We start from the raw sequence: 15,376 nt of genomic DNA, 5'->3' as shown, positions 1-15,376 counted from the left end.
GGACATATATATAATGGAGAAAATGACCTACACTTTGAGACTGAAATCTGATAAACACCGAAAACAGTGGACAAAATGGATAGCCTATAAGACTCACTCAGCCCCATAGGGCAGGGACCTCTCCTCATTGTTGTTGTTTTTTTTTGTTTTGTTTTGTTTTTTCCCCCTTTTCCCCTCTTCCACAGATTGGGTGTCCTTTATTTTTTTTGGTTTGTTTCTTTTGTGTTCTTTTTTTTTTCGTGTTTTTTGTTTGCATGTACTATAAAATTGGAAAAAGCACAAAATAAAAAGTTAAAAAACAAAAAAAGGATTCCTGTGATCGAGGATACCTGCACCAAGCCTCTAGAAGAGGCTTAGCTGTAGCCTGGAAACAAGTCTGTCTGGAGTGGTGGTCAGCTTCCCAATGAAGGCGAGTTTTGGATCAAATTCTAGGCTGGGAGTCAAACCCCCCAGTCAAACTCTTTTTTTCCCTCACCGGTGTTCCCACTAATGAACGGCACTAATTGATTGAAAACGCTGGTGGGAGGGGATGAGCAAGCGGGGTTTGAGAGAGTGGGGTGGGGGGTGGATTGCAAACAGTGTCTGGATCAGATCCAGACTTATGCGGGGGCCCACAGTAATGAGCCCTGAGTATTGTGGGCTTAAACGGAGGAGGGACAATAATACAGGGTACAGTGAGCACAAGTGAACAGACACATAAAGGGGACATGTGATCCCTCCAGAAGCTGCAGCCCTGCTGAGTTTATTTTTAATTACATTAATTCCTGGAGGTCAAATCATGGTGTGCATTTGTGGCTAAATATAATGAGATTACATGTTCAGTATACATTCTGCTGAGAGTTTCATGTGCCTCACGCTGCCCCGTTGTTCTTCTTGTCTTAAACTATGCAAGTCCCAAGGAACGTAACTGCATCCAAAATAAAATCAGCAGCACAACGCTATGTCTTTATTTTAAAGATAATACACTGCAGCCAAGGGAGCTTTGGTATGCAATCACTAGGATTACAAGAGAAGCGAGTCACCTTCCCCCTTGGAAAAAAAATCTAATTGTATCTCTTGTATGTGCAATAGAATTCTTTCCGCCACTATCCAGGGCTCGTGACCAGCAGGTGAACCAAGATCAAGCACAAATCAAAAGCTTCTCTTTGTTGTTCATTTGTACCTTTACCGTCACGGAGGCCTGACTCACACTCAACCCCACCATCCATTTCACCTCACTAATGGAAAACTCTCCAGAAGCCTAGCACTGCTCCACTTTGGGCAGTTATTAGGTGGATGGAAAGAGTCACAGCTTTCACTCATATCCATTAAAGCATAACACATGGTGCTTGGATTGGAATAGTACTCGCTGATATGGAGTTTTCCTGTGTGCTGTGTGCTAAGACAAACAGTGTTGGGTTCACACTTCCACAGGTGTGATTGTGGAAGTGTGTGGTTGTCGCTCTGTGTTATGCCTGTGACGGATTGGCAACTTGTTCAGGGTGTACCCGGGATGTGATCTGGAACGGGTTTCAACCCCACTGCAACCTTCCGGGCCATGCTTTAATTTCAAAATGATGGGATGGACTCCAATCAACGGTGCTCATTTAAAATTAGCAGGAGGAAGTTGGTAAATTAACACGTAGCTCATGACGCATTTTTAAATACCGTGATTTATAAAAGAAAGCCACAACAAATGGATTTTATGTATTACTGAATTTCTGATTGTGATTGCTCTTATACTGGACACTGTCGCTCCTTAACCGAGGGGGACTGTGTGCAGAACAAAGGGGTGTAGCAATGTCCGCCCTGCTAGCAGGAAAAAAACAAACAACAAAAAAAGCTTGCCTCCGTCCAGAGCATCCACACGGGATGAAACCTTCACCCACTCTATGCAGTCGTGGGCCGGAGCAGACCTTTGGCTTTCGTTTAATTTTCGCGAAAAAAAATCCTCCAATTTATTCAATTTTGGTTTTTTTATGTTTAATTAATTTTACTCGATTTTATTTTCATTTAAATATTGTACGGTTATAAACCATTTCATTAGACGACAGCTACTTTAGAAAATGTCTTTATTGTGGCGCATATACAGAAACAAAATGCCTTCTTTAATGCAGCAAAGAGAATAAAATGCTGCTGACGCATGAATGCAACCGCTTTAACGATCTGCTAATACAATATGTAAAAGTGTGACAAATACAGGGGTCCGCTTTTTTGCTATTTTAATTGTAAATATTTCTAACATACCTTAGCTTACAAAGACGCGGGCCTACTGTCTTCCACCACGCAGGAGACGTCTTTAAACAAGTCCTTTTGGGAAGCCGGGTTTACCCAGTTGAAGTTGAGTGGCATTTTCTCTTCCGCTAGCTACTTGTTTGTTAATTTTTTTATTTATGTATATTTTAAAAAGAAATCCTGCTTTATTGTCACATATATTCTGCTTGTTTTAAGGGCAATATAGGGGCGACTCACTGCGCAGAGGAATTTACGCCCACTTTGAACGCCTCCAAAATCTGAGTAAATACAATAAAATAGATTAATAAATAAAAATGTATTTATTACCGTGTATTAGCTGAAGTTTTATGTCTGAAGTAGCAGATGATTATAAGACACACACACACAGCTTGTTTAAGAAAAAAAATTAAATTAAATTTATTTAAAAAGCAACCGACTCAATGACAGGAGTAAAACATTGTCCGTCGTGGACAAGATCACTTTGAAACGAACGTATACATCACTTCTCCACTGAAATTTGAAATATCATACTTTACAACTTCTTTACATAGGCTATAACTGCACTCAATACATACTCTTTGTCTAGACGTGATTCCTTAAATAAACTGGACGCTATCGGGTGCCTCAGCGAGAGGCGCGCGCCTCGGCAAGAAAGTGCAAGTTTAAGAACAGTGCGCGAGGCGCCGGTGTGTGTGTGTGTGTGAGTGAGTGAGTGAGTGAGTGAGTGAGTGAGTGAGTGAGAGAGAGAGTGGGAAGGAGGAGGAGGGTGCGGGTGAGGCTATAGATACAATATTCAAATCAATAATCAGCAGCTAATTAAGCAGCCGTGTCCTGGAGATGAAATGCCCATTGCTGTTTTTTTGTTTGCTTGTTTGTTAAAGTGCAACTGACAGTCCGAGGGAGGGGAAATACAACAATGATCATGTGTCTACATCCCGTGTTAGTGAATGTAACGCTAACCCCTCCTCTGGTGGGCCTTTAGTTAAGAACCAGTTCCAAACATGAAATTAATTGGCGAGGAGGGGGATGTGGGGGATTTTACAAGAGATAGTTTTACACTGCAAACCAAATCAAGGAGATGTGTTTTAGCGTCATATTCAGTCTTGTGAGCTTTTGTTTTTCTTGTGTGACTGAGGTTTGCTTGTTTTGCGCTGCTGCCTTCACGGTTTTGCTGAAATGTGAATATTTTTATTTATTTATTTTTTGAATCGCTGGCAGATGTGTTTTCGTCGGCATCAAAAGGAATGTGGAAAAGAGCGAGGATTGAAATAAAATTCGAAAGCTTCCTCGTTTGTTTTTCACTTTTGTTGTGGTTTGGTTTGCATGGCAAAAAACGCAACGATCATCTTTTTCTTTTTTCTTTATTTGTTTTTTGTTTTTCTTAAAGGGTTTTTAGGGGTCCGAAGTAGCCGGGAAACGTGAGAAAACTGAATACTAAGCCTAGCTCCCCACTTATTACTGAGATTAACAGCTAGGCTGTGGATTGTGACGTTTATTTCGAGGCCAGAAACATGTTTTCTTCATGTTTGTAGTTCGCGAGCCTTCCAGGCATCTAAAATATAAAAATGCAAGACTTCATACAAGACTAAATGACACGTGTTGCTGTGTACAATATTTAAAGACAATGCCAGTCTTTATGTGGCCGTGAAAACCATCTCAGTCGTTGTTTTTGCTCGACTCCTGGTCGCTCTGGTCATCGGTGAAGCACACGTCCACGTCGCTGTCATTGTCGCTCTTTTGCTCGGCTTCCTCGAACAGACCGCCCGGTTTGTCCTCCAGTTTCTTGACGGTCTGTCCGGGGTGTCTGGACTTGACGTGCCTCTCCAGGTCCCGCCTCCGCACCAGCACCTTTCCGCAGAAGTCACACCTGTAGGGCGTGTTTCCCTCAGCGTGGAGTCGGATGTGTTTGTTCAGGTTGCTGGGATCTCCGAAGGGCCTGAAGCACACCTTGCACTTGAGCGGCTTGTAGCCTGTGTGAGTCCTCATGTGGATTTTCAGGCCGTATTTCCTGGAGTACAGCTTGCCGCAGTAAAGACACAGATGTCCCTTTTTAGGCTTGCCAGAAGTGGTGTTGCTCGTGCTTCCAGCGGGGATGGAATCCAGCCGTGTCCGGTTCTTCTCTGCTGTGATCTCTGACAGCTGTTGTGTGTGCATGGCGATCTCCCGGTCAATGTTCGTGATCGACCCCAGGTCGTGGCTCAGCGAGGGTGCACCAAAGTATGACATGGATTCTGGGTACTTGAGGAGGTTGCTGAAGTGGAATTTCAGCGGATAGTAGGGGGAGCTGTATAAAAGCTCCCCGTTGTAGACAGTGAAGGGCATCAGGGGGATGTTACAGTCTCCACCGTAAGTCTTGACACCGTCGAAGTGAGGGAGGGAGAGTCTTTCAAAATGGAGACCAGGGGGCATTTGTGGGTAACGGGACGGGGACAGGCCGGAGTGGAAACTACTTTCTACGTGCTTGAAAGCTGAGGTCTCCTCCATGTGAGGCAGCAGCGGGAAACCTCGGATTGCGTTTGTGCACGGCACCATCGGAGATGTGGAGTCCATAATTGCAGGTGGGCACTTGGGAGGGTGGTTCCCTCCTGCGTTTAGACCCTCGCCCACGTTGCGGATTGGTTTCATGTTCCCAATGAGTTTGCTGAATCCCATAGAGCTCAGCTTTCCGTTGGCCTCCTCTCTGGAGCTCTCCGCTCCCGGGACTTTTGAGACACCAGTTGGCTTAAAGGCTGAGCGCACACCAGGATGGAAGCCCATGCTGCTTAGCATTGAAGTGGTGGCGCCCAGGCTGAGGAGATGCCCCTGGTTTCTGCCTGAAGTGACGCTCATGTCGAGGGCCCTGTCCTGCTCCTCGGAGCTGCTTTTCTTTGACAGTCCCGTTTTGTTCAAAAACGGGGACGAGGACACCGCCCGCCGACCCGAGTCTGTGATGGAGGAGTTACTGTGAGCGCTCCTCGGTGAGGCGGAGTTGTTGGGAATGTCTCCAGATTTTGGTGACCTGCTGAAGGTCTCTGTGCCCCTGGCCTGTTCGCTGCTCACAAACCCTCGCCCGTTGCTCAGTGCGCAGTGGAAGTGAACGTGAGCCTTGAGTGTGTTCGGGTATTTGAATATCCTCCAACAGTACCAGCAGATATAACGCTCCTCACCTACAGAGACAACACATACGACAACAACAGAGACATTAATGTGGAGCGTTAGACCCCGTGCGTAAAATGGCAATAACAGCCACTGTAACTTGTAAAAAAACAACAACAACAACAACAACTGTACATGTAACCACACACACACACACACAAAGTCAAACAAACATAAGCTTGGGCTGAAAGGATTGAAAAATCAGAAAATACACGTTTCCCATTCCCAACTACATTATCGCAAAAAAAAACCAACCTATAACATTAAAACCTATTTAAATATCCCATTTACTCTGACAGATTTTTATCAGTCACTGCTACACATCACCTGAAATTTCAATTCAAGCCTAATGGATATGATCCGGTTTCTAAGATCTGGTGCCAAATGGTAATAGACACATGGAGCCATCATAATGACCCCCAGTCCAGCACTCTGAGGTTAGGCCTAATATAGATGTAATGATTTTGTAATCCTCATACGGGCCATTGTTTATGATCACCATCAAAAGGGCAAACGCCCAGCCCAATCTGGCGCTCAGAAAACGACGCATTGAATGCGGGACTTTTCCTCTCTGTGCTCTTTCCCGTGGAAGTGACAGCAGCTGTTGCTTGAAATCGCAAGTCCCCGGAAACAATGGCGGCGGCCCATCTGTTGACGCCTCATAATGGAGGAGAGCGTATGTCCAGGAGCGCACACGGTGTGTTGGGCCGGAGAATCAGGGCAATATACACCCCACATAAAAGTTAGCATTCATTAGCCCACAATACCTTAACGCACCCACCTAATTTACCGTGAAGCACTTGTTTTTGAATTTATTTGCTTTTGAATACATGAATATTAATGGCGCGATGACATTTGTTAACCTCCAGTCTCGCGACTGAATCACCAGCCTCTTCTTTCTCCATGGTCGCCGAGGCGCGTCAGTTTCTGCTTTTAATTGCTTTTTTATTCTGTGTTTCAAGAACCGCAACTACTTTGTGGCAGAGTAAGAGCTTTAAAAAACATCTTGAATCAAGTTTGATATCATTTAAAGCTTCGCCGCTGTGCTTTTGGGAAGTATTCAAGAGGCCCTTCCAGCTCGAAATTAAATGTGCAAGATAAAATAATCGCCTGTTGATGGAATTTCCAATGAAGTATCGGTGGATAATCTTTTTTAAACCGATTAAATTCTTCTGAGCTTTTTTTTTTTTTAACCAAGATTAAGTGTTTAATCCCCGACGCGCAAACGCCTACTTTGCACCAATTTGGCCCGCACAAATTGATTATAAATTCGAAGACGGGCTGATGAAAAATCTTAACCCATCGAGAAATTATCTTTCACAAAACTGAAATCCTCTTGTGTTCTGTATTTTAATCTTAGCAAATCGAATCATTTCATCCTAGCATTTTATTCCAAAAAATGATTTGCGTTGATGACCTGTTATCCACTGTATCGTCTTCATCCGCCCACAAGAACTAGTTTTTAATAATTAAACACCACCCAAAATACAGCTAAAAGTTCAGTTTTCTCTCCCTTCACGAATCTTTTTATTCCAGTAGGCTATATTATTCTTCACTTGATTTCTTAACCACGATATTTTATTTAACGCGCGACATGAAGAATTGCAAATGAATAAATAATCCGCCTGCAGGGAAGCAAAAAACATCCAATTGATTTCCATCTCTGAGCGATAAAGCAGTCACATTATGGGGTATTGGCAGTCATTTAACTGCACGGTGATAAAAACCCTCAACATGTCGATGTGTCAGATCTGTAAATCGGAGGCCATGGCCACAGAAGGTAGTGTTCACGTGAAAACGACACACGCGTCCTTAGAAGGGAAAAAAAAGTCACAGATTTTTTATGATATTGTTATTATTGTTGTTGGATTAAAAATCGTTCAACTGTCCACGTTAGCAGCACCACTCTCTGCAGACTCGTTTACCTTTCTCGTCGTGCGTGGGAGTGGCCGTGGTGGGGATGTCGTACCACTGGGCCAGAGCGTTGGAGTACCACACACTAAGCTCCTCTCCTGCGGGGATTTCTCTCAGCACGCGGTAGAAAATCTCAAGAAAAAACAAAAGCAGTGTTAACTTAAGAGTCCATATAGAGGGGCAAGGAATTTGCTCATGAGAAACTTCACGAGGCCGTTAACTGTGATGTCACGGGCTTAAAATATTCACCTGTCCGCCAGGCAGGTCCGACAAAGCCTCCAGGTTCTGCTCTTGGCTGTTCCTGGCGGCGCGGATTAATCCGATCCAGTCCGGGACGGGACATCCTGACTCATCTACGAACTCCCCCCTTACCAAGCGGATCTGAGCCAGGGGGAAAAAGAGAAACACGATGAAGACAAACGTGAGCAGTGAGGGCCATTTTTGACCATCAGAAAAAGGAACATTTTTAAAAGAAAGGTCGCTGCCTTCTTTAAAAAAAAATGCAGTTTTGCTATTTTAGTCTTTTTTCACATTACAAAAAACGAAATTGCCACAAACGACTGTCTTCCAAGTCGAGCTACCTGAAGGGTTCAGCGGCCACTAATAATATTCCTTAAAACGCGCTTAATGCGTCTTTTTCCGCTCTGCTGATAATTCATTAAAGAGGATGACACACGGGCCTAATTGAGTTGATATGGGAAACGAATTTGAGGAGTGTCAGAGCGTTTCTAAACTGTTCAAGGACATTAAAGATCGAAGCGTGACATTTGACACAGAGATTGCACCTGATGATCGCCGGCAGCCCGGGGCCACGCATTTAGACACATCAATCACCCCCGATGACAGCTTCAACAATAACACGGCGCAGTTCAGTTAAAGATGCTCACAGAGCCGCAAAGTCTTCACTACTGCGCGTGTAAAAAAAAAGGGGGGGCAGATATATTGGTTTGCCCCCCCCCCCATACTTCCAGTCCGAAGTACTTAAAAAGTGCAAAAATGCTGGTCTTTGAATGGGCATCATTTAACCCCCAAGCTTCACTTAATTTAAATAATTAATTGCTGATAACGTGGGTCTAATTCATGTTTCACTGTTTCAATCTAGTTGTTTATTTATGTTTTTTTTAATTAATTTTATTTTCCTTTATTTTTGCTGATTTGTTTTAGGATGTTGTCTCAGTGGCATCTTTCTGTGGCCGGATTAGATTAAAATTAAACGGCTCATCGGAATAACAGGCCCGCCAGGCAGAGAAATGTGAGGCGGCTGAGGGGTTGAAATCCCACACAGCAGACCCGGGTCGCCCATTAGGCCGGTTAAGTAGAAGCACAGACTGACAAGTCAGCCGCTAATGGAACTCAATTATTTCCAACTTGACAGGCCAAACCAATTAAAAGCCTAACTCAAGGCCCGATGGAGTTTGACAGAGCAAGTTTAAAAAAATATACATCTAATTTCTAGTGTTGCTGGAGCTACTTATGTTTAAAAACATAAGATAATATACATAATTCTAATCACGTGTAAAATATACTATATAAATATAGTAAAATGCTTTAATGTATATTATATCAGCGAAAGAATAAAGCAGTTCCGATACAAACTTGGAATAACGAAAATGATTTTGAATAAAGGCAAGCTTACAAAAATAAATCAATCTTTATATCTTCCAAATTAATTTAAAAATAAAACCGTTATTAATAAAAAAAAATATATAACAAAAAAAAACTCGAAAATGCAAAGTAAAAACAAGAACTTTCCAGAAAGAGACAATTATTCCACGTTTCTTCTTTTAATGCTCTAAACTTACCTTTTTCTTGGGCCGTACTTCCTTGCGGTCCGACACGTACTTCCCGAGTTTGAAGATGCCCGGTACCGGTCCAATCCGGAGCCCGGCCGGGATGCTGCAGTCCGCAAACACACTGACGGTGGTGGACGCCCGGGTGGCTTGCATGGCGTGGGGTGAGATCAGAACCATGAAGACTGATGGAGACGGAAGTATGGAGAGCGCGCAGGGAAGGGGGATGAAGCGAGAGGAGATGATGAGGACAGGCCGATGTCCGCCCTCAAAGTGACGCGGTGGCGTTATGCTCTCCGGCTTTTCTAGTGATGGAGCAGAGTAAGTTTACCCCCCACCCTACCCCCAGCCACGCACCCACCCACCCACTCCTGTATCTGGGGATGCAAGTGTGTGAGGGTGTTTCAGATTGGGGGGATTGTAGCAAAGAGGTGATGCTGTGCTGTAAGGTAGGAGGGAGAGAAGGAGGAGGACGTGGTGGTGGGGGGTGGGAGCGGTCCTGAGTTTGTAGCAGCAGCGGTGACTGTGTGGAAGTGAGTGTGAGAGAGTTGGGCTCACCCAGCAGCTGTGTGGAGAGAGAAAACGGGCCGGCCTGGTCACATGGAGACTTTCCCTCACCCCGCTGTATAATGAATTGCTCCAAAACGGTCAAGAGACACAAAGGGCCAGGCGACCTTCCCATCCCCGAAATCCAATTTGTCAAGGCCAGAGAAAAGAGGGTGCAGAATCAAAGGTCCAGAGCGGCCATTAATCCTCAGCATGTGGCTTTGTCCTCCAGACAGTTCCGATATTTTAACTGACAAATCCACTGTATAATTTCTCCATAAATCCTCACCCTTTTCCATTCTTCCCTTTCAAGGCAGGTTTTTGGAAATCAGTGGCTACTTTAAATCTACTTGGCTGGCATTCTTTAGGCTTTGCATACTTCAAAGGGCTTTATTCTGCCTCCGCCTTTGTGTCCTTAGATTAACAAAAGGCGCAGGAAAGTTTAGAGGACTTGTTAACTTCTATTGACTCTCGGCGTGTGCCGGGTTGAGATCAGGCAGGTACTGAAAAGAGAGAACCACCAGCAGGAGGAGAGAGAAAGAAACAACCATCATCATCATCTTCACGACGCTCACACTTTGTTTGTTTGTGGCTCTCTTGGCTCAAGATACAACAGATTTTTTTTTTCTTTTTGGTTGCTCAGGGACACGAAGATAATAGAATTATTGCAGAATATATTTATTTATACCTTCATAAAAATACCATATATATATATATGGTATTTTATGAATGTATATATATGTAAACATGGAAAATCGTTTGTACAAAAGGCTGTTTCTTTTAACAAAGAAATATATTCTCAAAAAATATATTGTCATTGTTATTAATATTTTTATTATTATGACAAAAAGAAAAAAATATGCTCAGTCTGTCTCTCTTATTAAAAAGGCTAGAAATAGAAACGCTGGATTCAAGGTGATTCTACTGGCTGCTTCCTGTGGCTGGACTGACATAGTAATTGAACCTGTTGGTTGATTGAATGATTAATTGATTGATTAAAATAAATAAATAAATAAATAAAGTCAAATAACCATGGTAACATCGCTGCCCTATGAAAGCCATGTATCTCCAAAACTTTGCATGAGCTCACACAGGCAGGTCTGGCTATACAGTGTACTTCTTTTTTTCTTTTTCTTTTTTTTTTTTTTTGCGATGTTAAGTCATTTGAGAATGGATGTTAATATATTTTAATTATTATTTCCATATTCTTTCCAAAACTGTTATTTCTAACAACATTTTTCTTGGATCTGTAGCTCTTATGTGATGCCCACCAAAACCCACTTGTTTGGCGAACACAGTGTCTGTGTACTGGCAGACTTAGAATCACATTCACAATGAGGCTCCGCGCAGCAGGTTGTTTAAAGATACGGATGCTTTTTGATGCTGTCTATGAGTCTGAACTGAAAAAACAACAACTGGGTGATCAGTTCAGACCATGAACAAGTTGACCTCTGACCTGTCCACTGTGCACGTCTCCCTGTGTCTCTCTCTTACACACACACGCAATTAATGTAAAACATGTGGTACTAAAACTATCTTGGAAGGGGATTAGAGTGAGGAAAGACTGTGGGTATGCGACATTAGAACCAAAAAGATGGTGATAAATAAAGAGACCCCTCCCCCCCCCCCCCCCAAAAAAAAACCCCCAAATAAATAAATAAATAAATAAATAAATAATTTAAAAAATAAAATGAAATAAAAGCACTTCATTAGTGCATTTCCGCTAGTTATCTCTCCACAAAATGAAAATAAACTATTTCACACAAAATGAAAATAAACTATTTCAGGTACTATTTTCCCCCTTCGCCCCCACCTCCCTGCGCTCCTCCACAGTCCTGAACTACACGCGAACAATCTCGTCAATGTTTTTGCGCCCGGCTGTGCGGGGGAGTTATTTATTAACGCCTCGCCATTTGCGACTGGTTCCCATCCACCCCTGCTTTGCTTTAAAGGCCCGCACTTCTCCACAGTGAAATTAATTATTCTCTGAGGAGGAGGTGGGGTGAATGAAAGGAGGAAAGAAAACGAAGAAAAAAGAGGGGAAGACGTTGCCTTTCTGTTAGCGGAAAAAGTCGCCGGGGTGAATCCCCGCTCCGCTGTGCGCTCTGAAGCCCTGAAGAGTGGTCAAAAGGCTCGGTGTCAGAGTGACGGCAGTGTTGGAGGCAAATGGGATGGAAAATTAAATGAAATTAAATGGCTGGAGCGGCCTTATTGTGCCTCCTCCTATTCTTTTTTTTCTATTTTTTTTAAGAAAAACATTAATTACATAGTTGGATCTTTATTCAGAAACTATTGCGGATTCTGCGAGTGCTCTTTCTTTTTAATGAACTCTTCTTCTCTTTAATAAACTTAAATAACGACCTGAGAAGAATTGGTGCTCGGAAGAGGTGGGAGTCGGGTTTTTTCTTCTTTTTTATGGCCCTCTCTGCCTGCCTCTTGCCAGCCTTTTTTGGATTAAAACTGTCTAAACGGTGGGGCTCTCTCTGATTTAACTGGTTGGCCATTAATGACCCATGAATATAGAGGAACAACCTGTCTGCAAAGCAACGCGGTAAATACGGAGAGCAATGCCCCACCAGGGATCTCCATTCATGCGCCCTGACTATACTTCAGGGGTGCCAAGGGTTCACCACCACCTCTCCTGGACTGGTTTCAATGGTCTAACCATTGAAGACCCCTCTGAGTGCAGAAGAAAACACATTTTTTATGTCGACCCATAAACTTTCTTTGGGTCTATTCAGGGGAGGGAGGGGGGAGAGAGCCCAATCATTGTCCCACTTAGCAATGTGGCCTATTTCTCACAGATTCCCACGTTTTAGAAATGACTTTGTTTTCCTCTAAATCCATTTATTTCTCCGCGTGTAAGCCAGCACATCTTGTGTAGCCCACCTCTCGCATTCAGTCGGTCACACTTAAATTTTGATTCAAGAAAAAAAAGGAGAAGACGAAAGAAAGAAAACTGAAATCCTCGCGCGTATGGCTCTCTGGCCCCTCCGAATCCCACCCAGCAAAACAATCATTATTATTCCTTTCAGATTCGTGCCTGCTCTCAGAGCAGACCGTCCATCTTCTCCGTGCTTTTCTTTGCTTTTGCAGAAACACCCTCCCCTGCTCATCTATGAGGTGTTTCACACTCTGAGAAACCTGGAGAAAGATGCAAGCTGCACCGTGGGCAGACCAGCTGCCTTGATGCGGGTGGGACATTTGAGACGCGTTTGAATAGTAATTGTGCTTGTATGGGACTCCCACCAGATGACATGATTGGGATTTTAACCCAGACTAATATTCAAAATCGCATTAGAGAGGAGCCGAATAAATGGCATCCGATTCAGCGCTGTTCATGCGTGATTGCATTCAAAAAAAATCCCTACTCAAAAGTGGGCTGCAGCGTTTTGGTATTCAAAGTCTCAACAAAGTTTTTTTTTTTTTTTTTGGAAGGCCACTTTTCCCTGACTTCAACTCACTTTGTCTCGCGTGAGAAGACGCGGATAAAGGCGCGTGAAGTTCCGTGAATTGATATGTTTCGGTGTACCTTATAAATTCATACCTTTTCTCACTCGACCGCCTCAGAAAGAAAGTGTCACTCAGGCCGATTTTCTCTGCTGTCCGGCGCATTTAGCAGCAGATCTATTTGAGGAGTTCATTCCTAGGCAAATGTATGCAGGCAGGGTCGCCCGTGAATAGAGCAGCGTGTCAGCCGACCCTAATTGGGATTTAGCTACCCAAAGCATATGCGCCGAAGTGACAGAGAATCACCGGCTTCAAAGAAAGTCGCAACTTTTGCCCTTCTCGGTGAATCTGAGGAGCTCTTTCCCTCGCCCCGAGCAAAAGCGCATTTTTTCTCCCAGGATGAAGGTTAGTGACCCACTTCGGCGGGTTTGTCTCTGCAAGCTGGCAATGTGAGACAAACAAATATAAAGGCAAAGAGCACGCTTAAAGACATGATACCTTGACTCGCCTGCATGGCTGAATATGGTTAGACATTTTTAGCGAACTTCACGGTTATTATCTCAACAAGGAGGTCAATATTTTCTAACATTTTTCTGCGACAAGTTAAACGTTAAAAGAATTTAAAAAAAACAACCCAACATTTAATTCAGTCTCGTATTTTTTTACATCCTAAAAGGAAATTGCAACTAATAATAAACATAAGCGATAAAAATATCAATGATCAGGTACACTGTCTTTGAGGGTTTTTTTAAAAATATATATTTTAAAGGAGCGCATTTTGCCTCTTTGTTTTATATGCTGTGGAATTCAGAATATTTATTTATTTATTTATTTATCATATTTAAATAAAAATGTACTCACTTTTTCCCCCAATGAGTTTTCTCAGTGTGAAGACGGAAGCACCATGGAGAGCTCCACACATTTAAAAAAAACACGTGAGGCTATCGATAATAAATGCTTTCCTGTTTCATTCTCACATGAGCGTCATATTTTCGACGGACAGCTTCGGGTTCAAACTAATTTCTCCTCCGTGTTTGAGTGGACTGAGCTCGTGAAAATGACGTGAGTTTAAAATGAAGTCAGTGCATATTATTCAGATAAATAATTTGTGCAGCAAGAAATACGGGGTTACACACTAAAATACTTGACTAAGTCTAATTTACTAATTTTCTTCTCTGTTCTTTTCCCCCTTTTTCTTTGTTTTGCTTTGACTGTTTTTGCTATTTTAAAATGTATTTATTGATCTTTTAATTAACTCACTCATATTTATCCCACGTGTATCACTGTTTCTGGTTTTCCTTTTTAAGTTATTTACTCAGAAAAAATAATAATAATTGTCTATTGACATATATCCACTCTAAAGCTGCCAATGAAACATCAAAAAATCTTCAATCAAACAACTAAAAGTTCCATTGAAGCCTTATTACGTTGAACTGAGGAAGCCTTTCTGGGTTTCCATCCACCGAGAATTATTTGTTTTATTTATTTACTTGCTATCTTTCCTGAGATGTGCCAAATTATAATAATAATGGTACAGTAATGTTACTGCTGCCATGACAGCACAGGACCACCGGTTCTACTCCAGTCTTTGTTGCGCTTTCTGTCTCTGATTGGTGTGTTGCATGTCTTCACTCTCTGCCCCTGAGCAGGACACTGAGCGTGTTTGGCATCTGCTGGCCACATCCAATCTCTCCCGATCAGCCGCAGTGGGAAAAGGTGTGGAAATGGATGGAATGAGGACAGGAAACGGCTGTGTGCAGTCACTCTGCTGCAGGACCGCATTTGAGTGACGGATTCCTCAGCCCTGCAGAAAGTGTCAGGGCAACCATCTCGACCCTCAGGTGACTCTGTCCATTTCCCCCTCTCTTTCTCTGTTTTGCTGTTCCCTCATGACTTCCTTTTCCCTTTTTCACTCTGCATCATTTCAAGCCAAAGCCAGGATTCTAAGGAGCATTTCTTTGTGCTAAGCAAAACATGAGGTTTAACCAGCATTGAATTATTGCTGAATGACGTTCTCTATCCTCATATAAACTCTTCAAAAGGACACAAAATAAAAGAGCAACAAGGTAATTCAATGCTGATAGCTTTATTTGTGGCATGTAGGAAAAAAAAGGGGGGGGGGGTCACAAAAGTTTAGAGAATATGTTGAGTTGTCTAGTGAGGCATAGTTAAAGCCCCTGATTTGAAGCAAAAGGGTCAGTCATGGTCTTCTTGTCTGGGGCAAAAGGGCAAAGGTCAGTGTCCAAACACGGGGCTTGGTCAGTGCAAAGCTCAGAGGGGCGTGGAGGTTTAAGGGTGAGAGGAGGTCACTTGGGAATTCGTGTTGC

The 15,376-nt window shown here is 43.0% G+C and overlaps 1 protein-coding gene across 1 annotated transcript; it reads right to left on the bottom strand.

Annotated features, from left to right (window-relative positions):
- Positions 1-3,870: 3,870 nt before the first annotated feature.
- On the bottom strand, positions 3,871-9,233 carry prdm13 (PR domain containing 13). The gene is made up of 4 exons (XM_085365093.1): positions 9,066-9,233; positions 7,513-7,644; positions 7,275-7,395; positions 3,871-5,360 (listed from the first exon to the last, which is right to left on the bottom strand). Exons 1-4 carry the CDS (start codon positions 9,231-9,233, stop codon positions 3,871-3,873), a joined length of 1,911 nt encoding a protein of 636 aa, XP_085221219.1.
- Between the last annotated feature and the right edge of the window lie 6,143 nt (positions 9,234-15,376).

Source organism: Diplotaxodon limnothrissa, linkage group LG11 (genome assembly GCF_057381915.1).
Source record: "Diplotaxodon limnothrissa isolate DT_005_m linkage group LG11, D_limnothrissa_male_GT1.1, whole genome shotgun sequence".
Lineage (NCBI taxonomy): Eukaryota > Metazoa > Chordata > Actinopteri > Cichliformes > Cichlidae > Diplotaxodon > Diplotaxodon limnothrissa.
The sequence above is the reverse complement of the archived record's forward strand: the minus strand, read 5'-3'. Positions and strand labels throughout refer to the sequence as shown.